Source organism: Pogona vitticeps, chromosome 5, assembly GCF_051106095.1.
Source record: "Pogona vitticeps strain Pit_001003342236 chromosome 5, PviZW2.1, whole genome shotgun sequence".
NCBI lineage: Eukaryota > Metazoa > Chordata > Lepidosauria > Squamata > Agamidae > Pogona > Pogona vitticeps.
The window spans coordinates 145,167,622-145,194,023 of record NC_135787.1 but is presented as its reverse complement, the minus strand read 5'-3'; the positions used below and the strand labels follow the sequence as shown (position 1 = coordinate 145,194,023).

Sequence of the window (26,402 nt, the reverse complement as noted above, 5' to 3'; positions counted from 1 at the left end):
CGCCAATGTTTCTTTCTTAAGTTGTTGAGAAAGTCGTGGATGACCAGCTCCAGGCACTCCTGGAGGAAACTGACGCCCTTGATCCATTCCAGTCAGGCTTCAGGCCACGGCATGATACGGAAACAGCATTGGGCGCCCTGCAAGATTACCTCTTGAGGAAGGCCAACAGGGGCAATATGTCCTTGTTGGTCCTCCTCAGTATCTCAGCAGCCTTTGATACCATCACCCACAGTGTCCTCCTAGGGTGGCTCTCCGAGCTGGGCATCAGTGGCCTCACTTTGGCATGGATCCGTTCCTTCTTGGGGGACTGTCCCCAGAGAGTGCAGCTTGGTGAGATAGACTTCCATCCTGTGGATCCTCAATTATGGAGTTCCGCAGGGGTCGATCATCTTGCCAATGCTATTTAATATCTATATGAGGCCACTGGGTGAGGTCATCTGGAGTTGTGGGGCTTGGTGTCATCAGTACACTGATAATACCCAGCTCTACTTCTCCTTTTCTCTAACTGCAGAGGATGCTGTTCCGTCCCTTGAACGCTGCTTGGGGAATGTTCTGGGGTGGATGAGGGTAAATGGACTGAGGTTGAATCCAGAAAAGACGGAAATCTTGTGCGTGGGCGGCCCTGGCATCAGTGGGTTGGGAAACTCCCTTTCCTTTGGGGGAGTGACTTTTCGCACAAAGAATGAGGTTCGCAGCTTGGGCATCTGTCTGGACCCAGATCTCACCATGGAAACCCAGGTGACATCTGTGGTCCGCGCAACCCATTTCCATCTTCGGAGGACTGCCCAGCTGCATCCATGTCTAGACACAGGGGCACTCATGATTTTGATTCATGCACTCATAATCTCAAGAATAGACTACTGCAGTGCTCTCTATGTGGGGCTAACTTTGAGATTGATGTGGAGACCACAAATGGTTCAGAATTCGGTGGTTAGATTAATAACTGGGGTGAAGAAATTCTAGCATGTTTCCACATCGACTTCAAGGTTATGATGATAATGTTCAAAGCCCTAGACGGTTTAGGATCTCGGTACATAGCAGAACGCCTGCTCTCAGCCATATCTGTCCATAATACCTGTTCTTCACAGGCAAGGCAGTTGAGGGCCTTGACCCCGAAGGAGGCCTGGAGGGAAAGAACAAGAAGCCTGGCCTTCTCAGCAATGCTCTCCCGCCTGTAGAACAATCTGCCCATGGAGATATGCCTGGCACCCTGTTGGGTGGGTTTAAATGAGTATTGAAAACTTGGCTCTTCCATCAGGCTTTCCCTGAATATTGTTGTTGATATCTCTGCTTCCCTTTTATCACAATTTCTACGATCTTTATAGACAGCTGTTTTAATTTATCCTACTAGTTATTGTATCTGTTGAATGTTTGTATTATTTTATTCTTATTGCATTTGAATACTGTGTTGTTTATCTTGTTATTAGCTGTCCAGAGTGGCCTGGCTGTCAGATGGTGTGTGGCATAAATCTAATAAATAAACAAATACCTAAAAAGTTACAAAAACCTATTCTCAAACTCTGTAATATAGTTCTGAAATGACTGATTACATGATACGATAAATAGTTAATTAGCAGCAGCGCATATGTGCCTTTTCTTTTGCCACAGAGACCTATAGCAGAACGACAGGTTACTCACCCGTAATTGTGGTTCTTCGAATGGACCTCTGTGATTCACACCCTGGGTAATCCACGCTTGTGCAGAGCCTCGTTGGAATATCCTAGAGCTTCTGCAATAGCAAAAAAACTCCACATTAGTGTAGACCCCTCTCCCTCAGTATATGTACCTTGGTGCCAAGACACTCTCTTCAGTTAGGTCAACTGCTGTATAAATAAGCACGGTGTGACAGTGGGGAGGTTGGGTTCTGGATGTGTGAATCACAGAGGTCCACTCGAAGAACCACAATTACAGGTGAGTAACCTGTCCTTCTTCGTGGTCTCTGTGAATCACACCCTGGGTGACTAACAAGCTGTCTTACCCAGAGAAGGGTGTCACGCCAAGATAGAGGATAACACAGCATGTCCAAAGGCCACATCAGATTTCTGCTGAATGTCCAATCTGTAGTGTTTGATGAACGTGGATGGCTGTGACCATGTGGCAGAGGCTCAGACATCCAGAAGGGGAACGCCACAAAGAAACACCATAGATGTTGCCACTGTCCTGATAGAATTAGAGTAAACAGATTGTGAAGCAGGCAGTTGCGCAAGCTGGTAAGCTAGGTAAATGGTGGAAACAACCCATTTAGATATCCTCTGCAAGGTTATTTGAAGACCTTTAGTAGGGAGTTGGTAGCTGACAAAAAGTTGAGTTGAATGCCTGAAGGGCTGCGTGTAGGGCAAGTAGAAAGTGAGAGCCCTTCGTACATCCAAAGTATGAAGGATCCTTTCCTGAGCAGATGGAGACAGTAAAAAGGATAGAAGAATTAATGGTTGGGACAGATGAAACTGGGAGACAACTCTGCACAAAATAGAAATATCTACGAACAGTTTGACTTTACAGTGGTGCCTCGCTAGACGATGATAATCCCTTCCACTGAAATCGCTGTTTAGCGAAATCATTGTCTAGCGAAAAGCATTTCTCTATTGGAATGCATTGAAACCTGTTTAATGCGTTCCAATGGGGAAGAATTGTCGTTGTCTAGCGAAGATCGGCCATAGGAAAGCCGCTTTGTGAACCGCCGATCAGCTGTTTAAATAGCTGTCTTGCAAAGCTTAGGTCCCGAAAACACCCATTTTGCGAGCGCAGAGGGAGCTGTCAAAATCGTTGTCTAGCGAAAATCAGTTTGCGAAGCAGGGACCAAACATTGTCCAGCGAAATTCCCCCATGGGAATCACTGTTCTGCGAATCACTATAGCGATTGCAAAAAGTCAATGTCTAGCGAAAAAACTGTCATGCGGGGTAACTACCTAGCGAGGCACCACTGTATCTGGATAAAATTGGAGATAAGGGTAATATCGTAGGGCTGCGAGTTAACTAGCACGATGAGTGGATGTAATAGCAATGAGGAACACTGTCTTAAAGGTGAGTGGTCTGAGATCAGTTAACGCTAAGGGCTCACACAGGGCCCTTGTAAGTTGTTGAAGGACTACTGTCAGGGACCATTGAGGTGATGGTGGACGCACGTCTGAGTACATGTGTGATAGCCCTTTAAAGAAACGCTTCAGAGTAGGGTGTCTGAAGAATTGAGCTGCTGGAGAAGTTGGTGACTGATAAGAGACGACTGCAGTATGATAAACCTTTAGGGATGAAAGAGAAAGACCTTTCATTTTTAGATGAAGTGAAAAACACACAGTGGCTAGGTAAGGATTGACTAATAATAGTGAAGATGCTGTAGTAAAGGACTGAAATTTCTTCCATTTGTACATGTAAGCCCTCCTAGTTGAGAGTTTCTTCGCCTGATGGAGAACATGTATCAGGGAGGCAGAATCCTCCATGCTGTCAGATGAAGGGCAGGTAGGTCTGGGTGGAGAATTTGACTTTTGTTCTGTGTAAGCAGGTGAGGCAGGCGGGGCAGGTGATAGGTGTCGGATGAGAGTTGGTGGAGAACTGGGAACCAAGGTTGTCCCGGCCATCATGGAGCTATCAGGATATCACTGGGTTTGTCCTGTTGGAGGCGAACTACAACTTTTTGGTGGAGTGGAAACAGGTGAGTGACCTGGGACAATGGCCTACGAATGCGTTGCCACAGGAGTGTTTGCTTACTCCTGCGCTTCAGCAATAGCCTTTGTACTTCCGGTTTCTCCAAGAAGCAAAAAGGTTAATAGTGGGTGTGGTCCAGTGTGTGCAACGAAGGAGAAAGCCAGCTTGGTCCAGTTTCCACGTGGGCCTGGGATTGCCTGCGACTGAGAAGATCTGCTAGATTGTTGTCCTGGCTGGCTATGTGTACCACTTTGAGGCAGATATGATGGGATAGGCACCATAGGTCGACTGTGAGATAAAGGAGGCTTGGAGAGTGAGTGCCTCCTTGTTTGAGAATGTAGTACATCGTGGTAGTGTTGTCAGTGGTGATTTGAACCATTTTGCCAGCAAGATGGTCTCTGAAAGCTTTGCAAGCCTTTATCACCGCTAAAAGTTCCAGCTCGTTGATATGGAGCAACTTTACTCTTTCTGACCATTGTACATGAATCTGTAGGGAATTACAATGAGCACCCCATCCTGTGAGGCTGATGTCGGTGGTTAACCCACTGTAAGGTTTTGAGTGGAGCACCACCAGGAAAGCTGGGCGGCAGGTTCTGGGGTGACCCATAACAGAATATGAGGTAGGTCGGTTACCGGATTGAACAAAGCCAGGAACCATGCTTGGAGCGACCTCATTTTGACGTGTACATGTTCTACTACAGAGGTCACTGATGCCATAGTGCCTAAGACACGTTGCACTGTCAATGCAGGCACAAGTGCATGAGGGGTAAAGCTGCGAAGCAGGGATACCAATTTGAAATGCTTGTCTGTTGGGAGGAATGCTTGTGTGTGTTTGGAATCGATGGGTGTTCCTATGTAGTGAACTAGCCTTGTAGGCTTCAACTTGGACTTTTGTGTGTTTACAGTGAAGCCGAGATAATGGAGAAAAGACAGTGTAAAGTGCATGTCTCATTGTGCCTTGTGACAGGAACAAGTTACAAGGAGCCAGTCATCAATGTACGGGAAAATATGAATTTTGGGAAGTCTGAGGTAAGCTCTGTGGGAGCCATGCATTTGGTAAAGATGCTGGGAGCTGTTGCAAGTCAGAATGGGAGCCTTTTGAATTGATAGGCTTGGGTTCCGAGTTGGCAATGAAGGTAAGTCCTGTGAGAGGGATGGATGGATACATGGAAATAGCCATCCCTTACATCTATGACTGTGAACCAGTCCTTCTTGTGGAGTAGGGGGAGGATGGATTTGAGGGTAACCATATGGAATTTGGTAGTAATGATGTATTGATTTAGCTGCCTGAGGTTGAGGATGGGGCAGAGGCCTCTGTCTTTTCTGGGAATGGTAAAATAACGAGAGAGAGAAATTTTGCTTGACAGGTGTACTGGTTCTATGGCATCCTTGAGTAGCAGTGATTAAATTTCATCCTCTAGGATTTTTTAGAGGTGTGATGGTATGCGATGGAAGAGGGAGCTGGTGAAACTGTGCGCAGTATCCGCTTTGGACAATGGAAAGGACCCAAGAATGTGTAGTGATGTTTTCCCATACAGGTAACTGCTTCCAAAGGGTCAGAGGAGGAATATGAGAGTGTGTTGGGATCTTGGCTGGCTGGGCATCAAACATTATGTTTGGGCTTGTGGTCATTGCACCTGGTTGTGGCTTGCTGGTGAGGTTTGGCCCGGTAAGGTTGTCGTTTGTAGTGAGGCGTGTAACATGTTTGACTTGGGGTTCATGCTGGAATTTTTGATAGGAGTTATAAGGGCGGCACCATTGAGTGCACTGAGGACGTTGCTGGTATGTGGGGTAGACTTCCCAACATTTAGCAGCCGTTCTTTCCTTTTGGATGTTTTTGAGGATGTCATCTGTTTCTGCATTTAAAAAACCCACCCTGTTGAACAGGAGATTTTCAATACGTGCATGCGCATCTTTAGCGAGGCCAGCGGTTCAGAGGCACTTAGGCATCAACTGGCATCGACAGTGTGTCTGGCAGACAACATTTGTTGTTTGGCAACCAAGAGCCTTTCCTGTTGAAAGGTTTGTGCCAGCGCTTTTTTGTCCTCAATGGACATACTGTCCCAGAGGAAGGTGGACATATTCTCCCAGAGGAAACGCTGGTAAGCACCCATGGCTCCTTGGTAGTTGGCAACTCTCATGATAAAGGCAGCAGAAGAATATAGCCATCTGCCCATGGAGTCAATCCGCCTGCTATCCTTGTTAGGTGGTATGAGAGCATGTAAGTATCGGGGGTGAGATTACAAAGCTTCAACAAAAAAAGAATTGGGAACTGGTTGTTTTTGTAGAAAGACAGCTAGCTCCCGGGTTGTGCACTCAATGAAGATTATCGATGCACTTCGACATCCAGTGAGATAACCCTGGTTTTGTCCAGGAGTGCCTGGCTGTGATGAGTAAAGATGGGAGCATGGAAATGTGAACTTTTGTAAAGTTCTAAAGATGATCCACCGGTTCAGTTGTGGGTCTATGGATTTGGAGATCCAGAGATTTAGCCATGCGAACCATCAATTGGGCATAAGTTTGAAAGTCCTCTGCTGGAGATGGAGGGGCTGCATTTGCTAAATCAGAATCTGGAGACGTTATCAAAATGGATGGTGTTTGGGGTGTTCAGCTGTTCAGACTGTTCAGCTTTGTATTGTGAATCAATCGATTGATGATCTATGTTGACATTGGGGGGATGAGTCTCTAAATACTGGTGTCAGCGTCTAGTTGTCAATGTCGACCATGGACAGTGGTTGGTATCAAGGATCAAGAACCAGTACCAACACTGATGGAGCATCCATGGACAGAGGTCAATATCAAGGATTGTCAACAGCTGTGGGCATTGAGGGTGGGTGCATGGACAGTGGTTGATATCGAGGATTGTCCATATCAGAGCCAATATCCAAATGGTGACAAAATGGAGGTTGCTGTCGAGAGGACTGTTGAAATGGTAAGTGTGTTGATGGACCACACTGGATGACAGTGGAATAAACAGAGGCTGGTGACGCTGACCAGGATGGGTGATCCCAATCATCCTGATGGGCCGCAAAATAATGGCTTGTCAGTGCTGCAAATGCATCCTGAGCTGAAGGACAATGATCAGCTGCTCTGGGTTTTTTAGGTGCCAGCTGGTAATAGGTGGTATGCAGTCCATGACGATCTTGATATTAAGATCATTTCAACACCGAGGGTTCTTGTGAGTGAGATAACTGTTGTGGCACTGCTGATGAAACAGGCAAAACCGCCAGTTGATACTGCTTGGCACACCTTTCGTTTGGGCACTGATCAGGGCAAGTGGCTACCCAATGACGGTGCTGAGTGTGAATCAATGCTGCACACAAGGGCAAGCGGACGCTCTTGTGTGTTTGGTGCCCTTGACTGCATGTCAGAGGCCAAGGTGATAGGCCTACTGGAACAGAGTAGGGCACAGTGTCAGGTTGCATTTCTTTTCCATGGACTCAGGTGAAGCAACCAAGGAGGACTCACCAGAAGAGCCAGAGTGTTGAGGGCTAGCAGGAGAGGACGTGAGTTTATCAACTCGCTGCTCCCATTCTGGCGTCTGTGATAGTGATGGTTGGTGGGATGAAAGTTCCTCTTCATCCAAGGGCGAGCCCACGCATCTGAGATCTCCAGACTCTGGTAGCTGTGGAGTTGAAGAAGTGACCTTGGAAGATTTGGCCTTGGAAGATTTAGGCTTCTTCAGTGGTTTTTGGTCGATGTCAAGGGAGTATCAGAACAAGATGGAGTGGCAGAAGGACGCTGTTTTGCCGCTTCAGAAATAGCTTTGTCCATGGCTTTAGCTAGCAAGGTGGATTTGCAAGCAGGTTGAGTCACAGGTTCAGCGAGTTGAAGGGATTGCTGGGATTTTGTTCTCATAGACCACTCAGCATTTAAATGGGCCTACAAGGGCCATGAAACAAAGTAAAAATGGTTTAGGGAAGGGGGGCTTCGGCCCGAAGGCCGGAGCAATCTTTTTCTTTCTTTCTTTTTTTGAATACTATAACGGAGAAATAATAATGAAAGATTAAAGATTTCAAGAGTTGACTTTTGTTTTAGATAATTCACAGAAGCAACGAATGAGGCTCTCAATGCAGCAGTTGAAAGAAACTGAAGGGAGAGTGGTTGTTGTGGGTTTTTCAGGCTCTTTGGCCGTGTTCTGAAGGTTGTTCTTCCTAACGTTTTGCCAGTCTTTGTGGCCGGCATCTTCAGAGGACAGCACTCTGAGGACAACAGAGTACTGTCGTCTGAAAATGCCGGCCACAGAGACTGGCGAAACGTTAGGAAGAACAACCTTCAGAACACGGCCAAAGAGCCCGAAAAACCCACAACAACCCTTAGATCCCAGCCGTGAAAGCCTTTGCGAATATAATGAAGGGAGAGTCTTGGAGCCAAGGTACATATACTGAGGGGGAGGAGTCTACACAATGTTTTTTTTAATACCGCAGAAGCTCTAGAATATTCCAACGAGATTCCACACATGCACAGATTACCCAGGATGTGATTCACAGAGGCCACAAAGAACTTAGCAGGTATGCATATCACCACCTTGCTGAAACAGCAGAAAATATTGTCAATAATACTGACTTTAGGGACGAATTCACTTATATATGTCTAGAACTTCAGGCCCCAACAGTTCAGGGATGTTATATGCAGCTGCTAGACCTGTGATTATCCTTTGTTAGAGAAAGCTCTGGGAGCTCTCACTTCATGTGCCAAAACTATCAATTATATCTGAATGGATTGGCCAAACTCTCTAATGTCTTCATTCATTTCATAACTCTGAAAGAAAAAGAGAGGGTTTCTTTCTACTACAAATATTCTAATACACAAGATATGTGGAAGGAGATAAATATTAATTCTGGGTTCCAACATGAATGGTCTTATGGGATAGGATCCTGAGACATTAGTTGCGGACATTGCAAGAATGAGAAATTAGCAATTTTGATTGCATCATTCAATGAAGGATGAAGCAGTACCACGGGAGGAAAGAGCACTAACCCATATTATGTCATGCACAGTACCTATTATGGGCAGGTGAAAACTTGCTGATGTTAGCCTACTACAAATGGGTCATTTTTATCTTGCTTCAGTTCTTGTTCCAGTTGATAGTTTTAGTTATACCTAAGTCTGGGAATAATCATGACCTATGGAATTATGTCCAGCAAAATACTATGATAAACACAGGAGTTTTCCATACCCAAAGGAAGATTCCCCCTCCTAAAGCTGATGTTTCATAACTATTTGTTGAAGACTGCTAAAATGGACAGAAGTAGTTAAATACCTAATAGACAAGGTAAGAAAAACCACTTCCTATTTAATCTTACTATTAAACGGGAAGTAGAAAGAGGCCTGAAAGAGGTGGCCACCAATTCCCCTTTGGTAATATATGAAGTTTCACAAAACAATATAATACCTGCTTCAGATGACAGAAGATTTCTAGTTTAATTTAGGAGGTAGGTAAGTTGCTTGTGACCTGAACCAACAATATAACTTATACAGTGAAGAGTATAAGTAAACTAATAGTAAGAATCTGATACTATATGTGGGACTATGTTGAAAAAAGTTTAACATTTACTTATAAATTTATTATAAGTAAACGTTAAACTTTTTACAACATTTAAGTTTTCAAAATGTTCCAGGAAAGAAAATATTACATCATATTTCTAAGATACAAATACACTCAAATATTGATAAACAAATAATCACCCAGTCTATCTCTCTCTCTCTTTCTGCCATGCACACACACACCAATAAAGGGGTCTATAGTAACAAGCAAAATTCTTACTTTGTTGCCCATATAAACTTGCCCCAAACTGAGACAGCTGACCTGATGTTGATGGTGATGCCAGCATCTAAATTAGAAAATATAAAGTCAGTCAAGGATTTGATAGTTAAATGTTTTCACATGTAAATTCTTTGAAGGCTATCATAATATTGATATATTCATCTACTGTAACAAAGCTGTACCATACAGTACACCACTATACTGTAAATAGACACTCTGAGCGCTTGAAAACTCAGATGAAGAATGAAGATGCTATGGTGATGGAATACAGTGGGTCAGATAGAAAAAGTATCATCAAAAGATGCATACCGGACAGAGGGAATAAAAATCAATTTGATTTAAATCATGATTTTAATTGTGATCTAAATCTTGATTTAAATAAAAAACTGATTTTTAAAAATTTAAACTGTTAAAAAAATTCCAATTTTTAAAGGTTAAATCAATTTTATTTAAATCAAATCCACCCTGGTACCAGAGCTCCTTGTGCAGAGAAGCTGCTACAATAAAACTGATCACTACATGAAGAGCAGATTCAAATGCACTACAAGGAGTTTGAGTAACTGGAAACCGAAGGAGCCTTAATGTATATGCGTATTTTCTTGGGCTATGAGTCCCTAAAATATCTGAGTAAACAGGGGAACAGAAAGAAAATAAATTTTATGAAATATTTAGACACATCCATCTTAATAAAACAACCTAATTTTAAAGGTTAAGGGGAATAATTTCTCAATATGATATTCAGAATGGAGAGGCTAATACAGGGTATAGTAGCACTCAAAATTAATTATCCCAATTGTTATTGTCCACGATTGTTACTGCAAAACACAGACCAGAATCCTTTATCTCCTAGTTACATCCACCAGCAGAACTTAACTGGTATTACTTTCTCATCACACAGGACTTGCATGACTTGGCAGATGACCAGAAAAAAGGTACTGATAAATACTTCAGTGTATTTATGTAATAAAATTCCATTCAGAAAGAGAAAAATTTACACTGTCCTATGGTTTTAGTGTGGTTACACATAAACACTTTGGTTTATTGACAGAAATCTTGTTCATCTTTGGGCAACGTAAAGATACTGCAGCAAAAGCCTGCCAGAGACAGACAGACAGACAGACAGACAGACAGACAGACACACACACACACACACACACACACACACACACACAATGTGATGGAACAATAAAAACTGCCAACTGAGGGAAGGGAAAGATGGAGAAGGCAGTGTGGCAGAGAAGTAAAAATATTTGTTGGCTCACTTTAGCCAGGAAATCCTGGAAGCCTGTTGCACCTGAGGAACTGCTTTGTGGACAGCACTTTTGTCTTGGAGCAATTGTAGCTGTGGTTTCAGGAAAGAAGGGCTTCAACACAAGCTTAAGTGCAGGTTACCTCTGCACAAGTACTCAATAGGATTGTGGCCATTAAGCAGACAATGAACCGAATGGACCAAATATCAGTGATCAAGTTTTCAATATGGAAAGGGCAGTTTTAATAGCACTATAGTGACCAAAATTCTAACAGAGTGTTGGTTGTCTTCATTTTAAATGGACTGGACAGCCTTAGCACAAGGTCCCCTGGGCTAAAACTACTGCTATTAAATGCTACTAGGCTGGTGAAAGGAAAAATAGTGGCCATGAGCATGCCAATCTGGCCTGTATTACAGAGATCTGGTTCAAGGAAGTGAGAGGAAGGCCAATCTCTCTCAGATTTTTCTATAGCTGGAGACAAGACTGGAGAGGTGGTGTTGCAGTGGTCATACATGACTTCATCTCCCTGGTCCAAGTCTACCAGGCTTGTATGAGTACACCTGAAGGTAGAGGTGCTCAAAACACAGGAGCAACTCCATTGGTATACTTCCTATCCTACTGCTCACCAGACTCTCTTCCTTAGCAAGTCTTAGAGATGCTGCTAGAATCCTCTGTTCTGTTATGTTTATAGATTTAAATACACAAGTTCAGACTTGCATTATCTGGAGTGGCTCAGGACTTGTCCTCCAACACAACAATGGTTTTGTCCTAAGTGGTATCTAGCCATAGCTCATGGTGCAAGATTTATATAATGGGGATTGGGTGTCGAAAAGTTCCTTGCAATTTCATTTTAATGGATAGCTCACTGCCTGATGGAGCTCAGAATCACTGGTACTCTGTGAAGAAGTAAGATAGTCCACACCAAGAGGCTGATGGATCAGAATATTTTTGTCACAGATTTTGGATAAGCTGCTGTTGGCTTGGCACATCATACTGTTGAAACCCTAGTTGACCTCTGGAAAAGTGAAATGGCCAAGTCAGTCAATATAGTTGCTCCTAAGTATTCCCCTCACAAAGGAGATTCAAACTAGTCCTCTCATTTAAAGTAAATTGGCAGTGATGAAATATGAACAGCTAATACAGTAGCAATAGTGATGCAGACTATAATCCTTTGGAAGGCCTAGTCTTAGACACTGCTTGCAGCAAAATTTTTCACTGCCAGGACTGAGTTTGCTCAGAGTTGTGAAACTCAGCTGTTTCAAGTGATTTCTTATGATCCAGTTTATGAGAGAACAGAGACAACTCAACAGCACCCTAAGAACAATTTGTGTAGCCTTTTTGCAGATAAAACTGATCAGATCCACTCTGACTTGGATGCCGCAGTTAACACAATTATAGTAGACTGTGCTTTGGACCCAATTTATCCAGTAACAATGGATACATTTTCATTTGTACAGCCAGAAAATGAAGATAGGACCCTTGCCTTTCTGAATCATAAGAGGGGGAGGGCTGTCTAAAAAGTGTTAAGAGAAGGGGTAGTTTCAGGAAGGCAAGGTTCCACACCTAAAAGAGGCAGCTGCATTACACCTTCTGGAAAATTTCTCCCTAAACTCCATCAACCTGGATAACTACCAGTCAAACTTTAATATTCCACTTAAAGAAGATGCTACAGCATGTGGTAGCTTCTCAGCACTACAGATTCCTAGATGGAATGGATTGGCTAGATCTATCTAAATCTGGTTTCAAGACTGAAAATGAGACCAAGAGAGCTTTGGTAATCTTGCTGGCAACCTGAACTAGCAAGGAAAGCTTGTCTGTGTCAGTTAGATCTGATAAGTCTCTTTGTAACTTCTGATACAACCAATCATGGTATTCTTCTGGGCTATCTCTCTGGTACAGGACTTGGAGACATTGTTCTGCATAGCCCTTCATCCCTCTCAGAGGGATACCATTAGAAAGAACTGTTGTGGAATTCCTGTCTGCTATGCCAGCCATTAGCCTGTGGGATTCATCAGGGCTATATCTTGTCACCCACACTAAGTAACATTCAAATGGGAAGACCAGGAACAGCCTTCACAATGGCTGCTTCCAGACTTTGGGACCCTCTGCCACAATAGGGTATATTGGCCCCTTCATCATTCTCCTGATGGCAGGTGAAGACCTTCCTTAAAAGTTTTAAGACCTTAAAAGTTTTAAGCAGTTTTGCTGACTGCCTTTCATTTTAATGGAAATTTGTATTATTATTTTAACTGGGATGTTTGAAAAGGATTTAAATCTTACATTTTCATATTATGACACATTTACTCATATTTTAATACTTATAGTTCATTGTAGGTTTAGTGATATTTGTTTTTAACTACAGTGGTGCCTCGCTTAGCGACTGCCTCGTTAAATGATGTATTCGCTTAGCGATGAGGTTTTTGGAGCGATTTTGCGCTCCGTTTAGCGATGTTCCCTATGGGCGAATTTCGTATAGCGATGTCCGTTTTCACTATTTTAAGTCTTCTTAAAATGTTCAAAAACTGTTTTAAATGCTTGGGATCGTTAGTGCACCTTGTAAAACCTTTGCAAACTTAATTTGGCTTTGTTCTGAGTCTTCATTAATTTTTGGTGAATTCCCCCCCCCCATTGGAATGCAGTGAACTGTAGGTTTGACAGCATTTCAAACTATACATATAAAAAAAAGGCTTGATATAAATAAGTTTTTGTAATGTGGAACAGAAATTAATAAATTATGAGCAAATAACTGGCCATTAAACGACAGTAAAATGGTGTCCCCAGATTTAAACACCGTGGGCAAAGTCTTATTGTGTAAAATCTTGTTACCCCAACATAACCCGGAATGAGGGTTGAAATATTTAATTTAAATTAATGGAAAACGTATTTCACACACAAGCCCTTCAGGTTCCCAAGCTCCTAAAGCTCCCTTTTGCTCTGGAGAAACCTTTAGTAGACTTGAATGGAGTTGGTGGACGCTTTTAACAGTAAAAAAAAAAAAAATATTAAAAATAATACTGGATTGGCACCATTAGAATCAGGACAGCCAGAACCAATCTAGAACAATTTTTTAACTCTTAAAAACTCCCCATCTCCCCATTGTCCAGAAGCTCCCAAAGGTTTTCCCAAGGCAAACAGTAGCCATAGTGAGCATTTGAATCTGAAAAGGGGTGATACTGTAGAAGGTTTTCCATTCATTTAAATTAAATATTTCCAGCACCTGATCCAGATTATGCTGGCATAAATTCACACAAACAAGACTATGACTGGTATGTCTCTAGCAACATATCCTGCTTAATGTTCAGATTGCTATCACTTTTCAAGCATCATCTTAATGCCCAAACGTGGTACCAAAACAACCTAAGTTTTCCAGCTCCTTGTTCATTTAAGAAAGTATGCTTATTAGTGTAGCACGCTATCTTGAACTTTCTTGAGAAATGGTGGAATACAAATAAAACACAGCAAAAACAACCCGAGCTCTTCAGCCTATCAGGAGGGGGGGTAGTTTTATACACACACATACAGAACCTGCAATAAGCAATTACTTCAAGTCAATCAATTCCAGCCAAGTCAAAATTTGGGTCTATTTATTTATCTGTTCATTGCACATGTATGCCACCTTTCTACTCAATGGTGGACTGAAGGCAGCTCACAGATCATTAAAGTAAAATTAAATTAAAATTAAAACAAAATAAACGTATACCATTAAAAAGTTATTAAACATGAAAAAAATTGAATCGTCATCTATAAAGTATATTTAAAAGAGTAAAATCATTAAACATACACACACACACACACACACACATGCAACATGGTCCTTTCATTACATTACAAATATATGAAAAAGCCTTGAAAATTAGACACAACTTTAGTTCCATATTCTGGATTTTTAAAAATTGCATGTTTCTAGCCAGTTTTAAAAAAGGTTTTAGTGGTCACAAAAACTTACATCTTTTTCTGATCGATGTGGGAACATCGAAGACTGGCTGTAGTACATATTTTCATCGTGGTAGTCGCTGTCGACCCCCTCTACAAACTTCTTTCTTGAAGCACCAAACATGCTGTTTGTCACCTAGATAAAAAGAATATAGCATTATTATCTGTACAGTTATTTTGGACGAGAAATAATATCAAAGCATTTCCCTGTTTTAAAAATAATTTTAAGACTTACTCTGGTTAAAAGGTATATTTTAGCATTATGGGAACAAGCCTTGGGCTCAATCTCCTCACTTTAATCTAATCACAGTTGCTGTGTCTGAGCATGTATAAACTATGCAGTGTTAAGAAAACAGTCCAACTGCTGTTTATTATCCTGCCACATTTCTCTAACCAAAGGTACGATTAACTTGAATTCCAGTTTCAAACATAAAATGAAGATGGAAGCAGAAATCTCCTTAACGTCACACTTCAGAGTATGAGATGGGGAAAGAAAGAGAGGTAAGGGAAATTCACAATACTAAGACTTCTGTACTTAGTACCAATTCAGTTTAGTATAACCTGCTAACACTATTTTATTTAAAAACTGCTCATTCTCCACTATGGGAGAATAGCTAAATTCAATGTATATATGGTTTCTCTTAAAAATTCACAATATGACTGCAACCCAATTCCATAATTGCAAGTTTAAACAGCGATTTGCAGCTCTGTATATCTACTTTAAAAAGTTATGTAACACTTAGGAAAAATACTCGTTGTCGTCATTTAGTTGTGTCCGACTCTCCTTGGCCCCATGGACCAGAGCACGACAGGCCCTCCTATCTTCCACTGCCTCCCGTAGTTGTGTCAATTTCATGTTGGTTGCTTCGCAGACACTGTCCAGCCATCTCATCCTCTGTCGTCCCCTTCTCCTCTTGCCCTCACACTTTCCCAACATCAGGGTCTTTTCAGGGAGTCTTCTCTTCTCATGAGATGGCCAAAGTACTGGAGCCTCAGCTTCAGGATCTGTCCTTCCAGTGAGCACTCAGGGTTGATTTCCTTTAGAATTGATAGGTTTGTTCTCCTTGCATTCCAGGGGACTTTCAGGAGCCTCCTCCAGCACCACAATTCAAAGGTATCAATTCTTCGGCGGTCTGCTTTCTTTATGGTCCAGCTCTCACTTCCATACATCACGACAGGGAAAACCATAGCTTTGACTATTCAGACTTTTGTTGGCAAGGTGATGTCTCTGCTTTTTAAGATGCTGTCAAGGTTTGTCATTGCTTTCCTCCCAAGAAGCAGTTGTCTTTTAATTTCATGGCTGCTGTCTCCATCTGCAGTGATCATGGAGCCCAAGAAAGTAAAATCTGTCAATACCTCCATATCTTCCCCTTCTATTTCCCAGGAGGTGATGGGACCAGTGGCCATGATCTTAGTTTTTCTGATGTTGAGTTTCAGGCCGTTTTTTCCACTCTCCTCTTTCACCCTCATTGCAAGGTTCTTTAATTCCTCCTCACTTTCTGCCATCAGTGGTAGTATCATCTGCATATCGGAGGTTGTTCCGGCAATCTTAATTCCGGCTTGGGATTCCTCCAGTCCAGCCTTCCGCATGATGTATTCTGCATATAAGTTAAATAGGCCAGGGGACAATATACAGCCTTGTCGCACTCTTTTCCCAATTTTGAACCAATCAGTTGTTCCATATCCAGTTCTAACTGTTGCTTCCTGTCCCACATATAGATTTCTCAGGAGATAGATAAGCTGGTCAGGCACTCCCATTTCTTTAAGAATGTGCCATTGCTTGTTGTGGTCCACACAGTCAAGGGCTTTTGTGTAGTCGATGAAGCAGAAGTAGATATTTTTCTGGAACTCTCTGGCTTTCTCCATAATCCAGCGCATGTTAGCAATTTGGTCTCGAGTTCCTTTGCCCTTTCGGAATCCAGCTTGTACTTCTGGGAGTTCTCGGTCCACATACTGCTGAAGCCTACCTTGTAGGATTTTGAGCATAACCTTGCTAGCGTGTGAAATGAGTGCAACTGTACGGTAGTTGGAGCATTCTTTGGCACTGCCTTTCTTTGGGATTGGGATGTAGACTGATCTTTTCCAATCCTCTGGCCACTGCTGAGTTATCCAACTTGCTGGCATATTGAATGTAGAACCTTAACAGCATCATCTTTCAAGTTTTTAAATAGTTCCACTGGAATATCATCACCTCCACTGGCCTTGTTGTTAGCCAGGCTTTCTAAGGCCCACTTGACCTCACTCTCCAGGATGTTTGGCTCAAGGTCAGCAACTACATTGTCTGGGTTGTCCGGGATATCCAAATCTTTCTGATATAATTCCTCTGTGTATTCTTGCCACCTCTTCTTAATGTCTTCTGCTTCTGTTAGGTCCCTCCCATTTTTGTCCTTTATCATGTTCATCTTTGCACAAAATGTTCCTCTAATACCTCCAATTTTCCTGAAGAGATCTCTGGCTTTTCCTTTTATGTTATTTTCCTCTATTTCTTTGCATTGTTCATTTAAGAAGGCCCTCTTGTCTCTCCTTGCTATTCTTTGGAAGTCTGCATTCAAGTTTCTGTAGCTTTCCCTATCTCCCTTGCATTTTGTTTCCCTTCTCCTCTCTGCTATTTCTAAGGCCTCGTTGGACAGCCACTTTGCTTTCTTGCATTTCCTTTTCTTTGGGATGCTTTTTGTTGCTGCCTCCTGTACAATGTTACAAGCCTCTATCCAAAGTTCTTCAGGCACTCTGTCCACCAAAGAGAGTTCCTTAAATCTGTTCTTTACTTCCACTGTGTATTCATAAGGGATTTGGTTTAGATTATACCTGAGTAGCCCAGTGGTTTTTCCTACTCTCTTCAGTTTAAGCTTGAATTTTGCTATGAGAAGCTGATGATCAGAGCCGCAGTCAGCTCCAGGTCTTGTTTTTGCTGACTGTATAGAGCTTCTCCATCTTTGGCTGCAGAGAATATAATCAATCTGATTTCGATATTGCCCATCTGGTGATTTCCATGTATAGAGTCACCTCGTGTTGTTGGAAAAGAGTGTTTGTGATGACCAGCTTGTTCTCTTGACAAAACTCTATTAGCCTTTGCCCTGCTTCGTTCTGAACTCCCAGGCCAAACTTCCCTGTTGTTCCTTTTATCTCTTGGCTCCCTACTTTAGCATTCCAGTCCCCTAGAATGAGAAGAAAATCTTTCTTTAGTGTCAGTTCTAGAAGGTGTTGTAAATCTTCATAAAATTGTTCAATTTCAGTCTCCTCAGCAATGCTGGTTGGTGCATAAACTTGGATTATTGTGATGTTGAAAGGTCTGCCTTGGATTTGTACTGAAATCATTCTATCATTTTTGAGATTGTATCCCATTACAGCTTTTTCCACTCTTTTGTTGACTTTGAAGGCTACTCCATTCCTTCTACAGGATTCTTGCCCACAATAGTAGATATGATAATCATCTGAATTGAATTCGCCCATTCCTGTCCATTTTAGTTCACTGATGCCCAGGATGTCGATGTTTATTCTTGCCATCTCCTGTTTGACCACCTCCAGCTTCCCAAGGTTCATAGATCTTACATTCCAGGTTCCTATGCAGTATTTTTCTTTCCAGCATTGGACTTTCCTTTCACTTCCAGGCACGTCCACAGCTGAGTGTCCTTTCGGCTTTGGCACTTCATTCGCTCTGGAGCTACTTGTACTTGTCCTCCGCTCTTCCTCAGTAGCATGTTGGATGCCTTTCGACCTGAGGGGCCCATCTTCCAGCGTCATATCTTTTAGCCTTTTGTTTCTGATCATGGAGCATTCTTGGCAAAGATACTGGAGTGGCATTGCCATTTCCTACTCCAGGTGGATTGCGTTTAGTCGGAACTCTCCACTATGGCCTGTCCGTCTTGGGTGTCCCTGCATGGCATAGCCCATAGCTTCTCTGAGTTACTCAAGCCCCTTCGCCACGACAAGGCAGCAATCCATGAAGGAAAAATACTATTCTGTGCAATTTTTGTTTGTTTTGGTTCTGATTTCTGTGTGGTTAATTTTTTTTTTTTGCATTTTTATTGTAGTTTACAGATTTTATGCTTTAATTGTTTTAAATTGTTCAACTGCCATCTAGAGAACCAAGGTTATTTAGCCACTAACAAATACGATAAAGAACAAGTATGTCTGAAGTATTACATTATCTATGTGCCCTGATAACAACCTTGTAAACTATTTATATATACTCTGCTGATGGGCAAAAATGAATCCTCTTGAATGCTTTCCTCAGTCAAGGCATTCTTAACACTTTACCAAAGTAGCTACATATCTCTAGTATTGTAGAACCGCAACCTCCAGATGGCCCGAAAACACAATCATACATGTGATGTCCATATTAGGTCCACTTCTTTTGTAACCAATCACCAACTATATTTAATTCAGTATTAGCTTCAATTTTACACAAAATCATTTAATACATCCCCCCATATATTTAACTAGTGATTTTTAGCTGGCATACCCCACTGCACAAATCTTGAGAATATAATTATCACCTACAAAATGGAATGCAGCATGTAGCAGACTAAGGGATGTATCTCTTCTTTTACTTGGGCTGAGCAAAGTGAGGATGAGAGGAGAAATTATTGAAGGCACCTGCTCCTAACAAGATGAAGAGGAACAGTCCACCACATTAAGTGTCTTGCATGTGGTGAAGGCTGAGAAAACAAGAAAAATGCCCCCCCCAAAAAACCTGTTAAATTTACAATGTAGGAGGAATTGTCATCTGTCATTAACTGTACTCAGGAGGAAGCATCATTGATGCCTGTACCCACAGAGTAAAAATGTAATTTCCTCTGGATGACACTTCCAAGAACATCAGACTGCATAGGAAGAGGAGAAAGAACCTACATAGTTATTTGAAATCTCAGTAGTATTCATACAAAATGTCATTCTTCTGTTGTTGTTGCTATGTGCCATCTAGTTGGAACAGATTTATAGCGACTCTAACAGAGCTTTCCAGATAAGTGTGGAAGTGGTTTTATCAGTTACACTCACCCCAGTGTGTTTCCATGGCCAAGTGGGGAATTAAACCCAGGACTCCTGATGTCCCTTATTCCCTTTCTTTATTTTAGTCTAAGAGCCATATGTCAGTGCTATCAAAGGTAGCAAATTAACCAGAATATACAATCATTTTGTATGTAGATAGCATCTAATGTGTTTATTCATGAGCCTGAAACTTCCACCCTGATATTTAAAACTAAAACCAGCCAATTTATCAAGTTACTCTTTGAACTGGGGCAAATAGATTTGATGCCACTGGGTTCCAAAAGCACTGCTGATATGAATAGGATGTGGTGGGTACATAATGTGTACTCTCCTAAAATGATGTAATAGATCCCAGGATACTTTCTCAGACACTTTACATTCACCAAGGTTTCTAGTACACAGCAATTATGATTTAGATAGATGGTCTATAATATCTGTTAGTATTTGAGTAAAATAAATATAACTGGATTAATTCAAGTCTGAAGCTGATCTATATTTTAAAAGATAGATTTCTAAAACATGTTTTATCTCTACCTATTTCATTGTCATTCCAAGTACATAATCTGTAAGTCATCTCGCAATTTTCTTTGGCAAGGACAGCCTCCCATATCTGTATTACATAAACTACAATTACCTACAGAATACGAGTTCAATTCTTTGCATTTTTCAAACTTATCATTAAAGCATATATTTTAAGTTCTGTTTCAGACTTGAATAAGGAGTCTCAGTTCTAAGTTTCCTTTTGGGCACAACTTGAAGGTTGCTGACTGCTGAAATCTTGGAAGACATTAGCTTCTTTATTTGTCAAGGAATCTGTTTTGTTCCTGGTACTTAGTGCTGCAAGATATACTTGGAGATCATTAAGCTATAAGCATTGCTTTAGTATATTCATGAAAAGCTTATTAAAGAAGAACCGTTTTTTTTAAAACTGCTCTTAAATCCTTTCCGCTGCAAGAAGGGCCTCCCATAACATTACTGCTTTAGGTCAACTTCTTTCTTCTAATAATTTAAAAGTGACTCTCCTGTTCCATTTGCTGACTCCTAATAGAGCACAAAGAAGGGCAGTGCCAAAGAATGCTCCAACTACCGTACAATTGCACTCATTTCACATGCTAGCAAGGTTATGCTCAAAACCCTAAAAGGTAGGCTTCAGCAGTATGTGGACCAAGAAGTCCCAGAAGTACAAGCTGGATTCCGAAAGGGCAGAGGAACTAGAGACCAAATTGCTAACATGCGCTGGATTATGGAGAAAGCCAGAGAGTTCCAGAAAAATATCTACTTCTGCTTCATCGACTACACAAAAGCCCTTGACTGTGTGGACCACAACAAGCAATGGCACGTTCTTAAAGAAATGGGAGTGCCTGACCAGCTTATCTATCTCCTGAGAAATCTATATGTGGGACAGGAAGCAACAGTTAGAACTGGATACGGAACAACTGATTGGTTCAAAATTGGGAAAGGAGTACGACAACGCTGTATATTGTCCCCCTGCTTATTTAACTTATATGCAGAATACATCATGCGGAAGGCTGGACTGGATGAATCCCAAACCGGAATTAAGATTGCCAGAAGAAATATCAACAACTTCAAATATGCAGATGATACTACCACTGATGGCAGAAAGTGAGGAAGAATTAAAGAACCTCTTAATGAGGGTGAATGAGAAGAGAGCAAAAAAAAGTCTGAAGCTCAACATAAAAAACAAACTAAGATCATGGCCACTGGTCCTGTCACCTCCTGGCAAACAGAAGGGGAAGAGGCAGTGACAGATTTTAGCTTCTTGGGCTCCATGATCACTGCAAATGGTGACAGCAGCCATGAAATTAAAAGACACCTGCTCCTTGGGAGGAAAGCAATGACAAACCTAGACAGCATATTAAAAAGCAGAGACATCACCTTGCCCAAAAAGGTCTAAGCTATGGTTTTTCCAGTAGTGTTAAATGGAAGTGAGAGCTGGACCATAAAGAATGCTGACCACCAAAGAACTGATGCTTTTTAACTGTAGTGCTGGAGGAGACTCTTGAAAGTCCCCTGGAATACAAGGAGATCAAACCTATCTGTTCTTAAGGAAATCAACCCTGAGTGCTCACTGGAAGGACAGATCCTGAAGCTGAGGCTCCAATACTTTGGCCATCTCGTGAAAAGAGAAGACTCCTTGGAAAACACCGACTTTGGGAAATTGCAACATGAATTTGACCAAATTCCGGGAGGCAGTGGAAGACAGGAGGGTCTGGTGTACTCTGGTCCATAGGGTCACAAAGAGTCAGACATGACTTAATGACTAAACAACAACAGCAACAACAACAACAACAACAGAGCACAACAGAGGAGTAAAACTGAGACAGACTCCAGGGAGCAAGAGACGAGGGACTGCTTACAGTTTGAAAGTGGAAGCCTCTAACAATATTTTTGATTTCTGGATATAATTATATATTAGTGGATCTTCCCAGCTTCTCTCAAAACAGCTAAGACAAAGGAAAGGACACTCATAAACAAACAAACAAAAATACAATGGTAACAGGGATTTGTGAGGGAAGAGACACTTCATTGGTGATGACCTACAAAATGTGTGCAGTGTTTGTCTTTATCAAGCTACCTTGGGTCATTTTAAGGAGAAAGGCAGTATAAAAATAAGTAAGTACTGTAAGTACTGTAAGTACTGTAAGTACTGTAAGTACTGTAAGTAAGTAAGTAAGTAAGTAAGTAAGTAAGTAAGTAAGTAAGTAAGTAAGTAAGTAAGTAAGTAAGTTTGTGCCTGAGAACAACACAGCATGTGCAAACTAGTAGCACTGTTGGAACAAAAGGTTAAAGAACCAGAGCAGTGAGTGCCCACACTTAAAGTGATAAGAGAACATAAACAGAAATCTTGAGTAGCAGTAGCCACACAGAAGAACAGCAAGGCAAAGGAGAGGAAAATGCTGAAGAGAGAACAAACATAGTGAAGGAAGCACCATGGAAAAGAGGCACAATTAGGAGCAAAAGAATGAGAATACACTCTTTGCCAGTGGAACTGCAAAAAAAGCTTTCAGATTCTTGAAGAAGAGTCTGGCAGATAGCATGCAGAGAAAGACATGCAGGAGACCCTGCAGGAGGGCATGAAAGATGCTGAAACTCAGCCAAGCAAAGCCATTGAACCCATGCCCTACAAAAAGGAGAAGAGTTGTACTAGGAGGGCTCCCTACTGAATGGGACTGAAACTGAAATATTCCAGGAAGATCCATGGACCTGCCAGGTATGCTGTCTCCCTGAGTACGGATGAGAAATGTGACAGAAGGATTTCCATCACTCATAAAACTCATGGGTGCATATCCCTTTCTTCCACATGGGAAAAATGACTCAGCCAAGATCCAAGAGGAACTACAAAGGAATCAAATCAGAAGGAATCTCAAGGACTTTGGGACCCAGATACTCTTCTCATCCATCCTACAAGTACTCAGAAGAGGAATAGAAAGGGAAAGGAAAAATACTCCAGGACTCACTCCAAAGGTGATGCCAACATGAGGGATTTGGATTTTGGGACCATAGGCCATGCTTCCTGGAAGATAAGACTGCTGGCAAGGGATGGGTTGCACCTCACAAGGAAAGACTGGAAAGAATGTGTTTGGTCAAAGGATAAAGAACCATCAGGTAGTTTTTTAACTGAATTGGAGAAGGGAGGGAGATATAAGCTCAGAAGTAAAAAAAAAATGAAGGGTTATGCACAATGAGAGGAACAGAATGAGGAGCTTTAATGGGGCCCAACAATAATTGTAATTAGAATATACAAAGGAAAGGAAAGCACAAATCACACTATCTCTAGTGTCTATATACAAATGCTAAGGTTATGGAAAACAAGAAGAACTGGAAATGATTGTTGTGGGTTTTCCGGACTGTCTGGCCGTTTTTTTCCTAAAGTTTCACCAGGCCGGCAAGTTCAGAGGACAGGAGTCAGAACTCTGTCTGTGCTCTGTTGCAGTTTGTTGGATAGTTGAGTATTTATAGCTGTGGGAACAGCTTCTGTACTTTTCAGGAGATTGGGTGATTATGGTGATCAGCATGTATTTATTGTGGGTGTATTGTTGAGATAAGGGGGAGAGATGATCTGTCACTCTGATTGATGGGTGCCATTAGCTGGTCTTTTGTGTGAAGTGATCACTGGTCCTTGTGGCTGAGTAGAGTTCATTGACCTTTAGCAGGCTGTATTTTTTAGTGCTGGGAGCCAAGCTTTGTTGAGTTTAAAACTTTTTTGTTGAAGCTTTGCTGGCATTTGAGGATTTCAATGGCTTCCCTGTGCAGTCTAACATAATGATTGGTGTTGTCCAGTACTTCAGTATTTTGAAATAGAATTTCATGTCCAGCTTGCTTTAGGGCATCTTTAGCTATTGCCGATTTTTCCGGTTGTTTTAGTCTGAAGTGTCTCTCATGTTCTTTGTTCTGGTGTGAATGCTGGAAATCTTACTTCAGGAGGATAAATATGATTTGATAGAGATTACTGAAACTTGGTGGTATGACTCCCATGACTAGAATACAGCAATTAAAGGATATAAATTAATAAAGAAGAACAGAAAGAATAAAAGTGGAAGTGGAGTAGTAGTATGTATCAAAAATACATACTCCTGCACAGAAATACTGGAGGATGAGCTTGAATATCCCATCAAGAGCACCTGGATTAATATAACTAGTGTGAAAAACAAAAGGAACATGGCAACTGGAATCTACTATCAACACCCAATCAAGGAGAATATGTGGATGAAATATTTGAAAGACAAACTGCAAGAATTTCAAACAGATACGATGTAGTAGTAATGGGAAACTAAAAGATTAATAAGTTCTCCTTGAGTTCTTGATTTCAAAGGAACAAAAGCAGAATGTAGCAGCACGTATATGATGGATTTTAGGAAAGCCAATTTTTTAAAAGTCAAATCAATGGTAAATAAGGTCACAGAGCAAGAAAGCTTTATTGGAACAGTAGTCCAAGATGGGTGGGAGTTTCTTTGAAAGGAAAGCCTAAAGACATACAGTGGTATCTCAGTTTACGAATTTAAAACGTTCTACGGGACTTAATTAAAGCGAAGTATTCGTAAACCAAAACGCGGGCTGCAATAGGAATGATAGTGGAGCTACAAATCGCCAGGCACAATGCATCTTGGGGAAACTTTCTTTGTACTCCAAAACACCTCCCCCCTCGTATTCTGTAGGTAATTGTAGGCAGAAGTGCTCAATTCCTACTTTAGCTTGGTCTTTCCCCAAAAGATCGTTTATAACCCTTCTAGCAAATGTGAAGTACAAGTGAAGGAGACAGGATTGCAACCTGAGATTGATAAATAAATAGTCAAATAATACCTTATTATTTTGAACATGTTCAAATCTCCAGAGCTGGATATAATGCATCCAAGAGTACTGAAGGAACTGGATGAAGAATGCTGAGAATCACTGTCTATTATTTCTTGTAATTATGTAAGATGGGTGAAGTGCCAGATAAAATCATGGTGGAAAGCTAACATTATCCCTGTCTTTTAAAAGGGGGGGTGGGAGGAAACTGGGAAATCATACAGCTAGACATCAATCACAGGGAAAATTCTGGAGCAGATTATGAAGAGGCCACTTTGGAAGCATCTTGAAAACAATGCAGTTGCCCTTTATTCAGCACTGGTTTGACCTCATCTTGACAGTTCTGGACAACACACCTTAAGAAAGGTGCTAACAATGTGGAACAAATTCATAAGAGCAGAGCAATACAACAATGGAGCCAGCTACCCTGGAGGTGGTGAGCATTCCAATGTTGGAGGCATTCAAGAGAAAATTAGACAATCAACTGTCAGACATACTTTGATTTGGGTTCCTACACTGAGCAGGGGGTTGGACTCGATGGTCTTATAGGCTCCTTCCAACTCCTTTATTCTATGATTTATGAATTGATACACTAAAAGCTGTCTATTCGGTCTCAAAGTACTGGCTGGCAGTAAATGTAAACATCTGTTATCACAGCCCACTGAATGCCAATGCAAAATCAGTATTTGCTCTTGGATATCAATCAACATTTCTGCTAATTTTCAGCCCCACTGGGTGGGGTTCCATCACAACCAGAATCAAAGGAGCTGAAAACAATCACTGTTGGTGCACGGAGGAGGAGGAACACTACGTGGAGATGGGTAGAGTCACATAGGTGCAGGCCCACACCTTAGAGGGAACCTTGATTTCAAGCTTTCATTAAATGTACCTGTAACATGTGTTTATCAGTAACTCAAAGATAAAGCTGTTACAGATTTCCAAGATCTTTTGAATAATGGCCTTGGCTAGTATCCTACTGAACTTTTAGAGAGCAAAAGGCCCCAGAAGTACAGTGACAGCAGACGGTGCTACTTGTACAAGTACTGACACTGTGCAGGTAGAAGGATCTCTCAGTAGAGATCACCACCTGTATGCAAGCAGTGTGATCCCTCATCACTACACATGGGACTTTCCAGTCAGCAAAAAGATCAGTAGATCTTATCCATCCATCCATCCATCCATCCATCCATCCATCCATCCATCCATCCATCCATCCATCCATCCATCCATCCATCCATCCATCCATCCATCCATCCATCCATCCATCCATCCATCCATCCATCCATCCATCCATCCATCCATCCATCCATCCATCCATCCATCCATCCATCCATCCATCCATCCATCCATCCATCCACGCCAAGAGACTTGCTTTAAGTTGGATATAAGTGGACAATTTCAACTGACAGAAATTGACATCGTTAGTGGTGAGAATTTATTTAGTTATTTAATTTATATCCCACCCATTTAGACAAAAGTCTACTCTGGGTAGCTAACAATAATCCAAAAGGATT

The 26,402-nt window shown here is 41.6% G+C and overlaps 1 protein-coding gene across 5 annotated transcripts in view; it reads right to left on the bottom strand.

The window, feature by feature from the left end:
• Positions 1-26,402, bottom strand: part of CNOT2 (CCR4-NOT transcription complex subunit 2) — an 89,729-nt gene that overhangs the window by 23,472 nt on the left and 39,855 nt on the right. For all 5 annotated transcript variants that reach the window (XM_020786000.3, XM_020786002.3, XM_078376921.1 and 2 more), the window contains 2 exons: positions 14,603-14,725; positions 9,407-9,473 (listed from right to left, as the gene is read on the bottom strand). In XM_020786000.3, the coding sequence (XP_020641659.2) occupies positions 9,407-9,473; positions 14,603-14,725 (190 nt within the window). The remainder of the gene's footprint in view (positions 1-9,406; positions 9,474-14,602; positions 14,726-26,402) is intronic.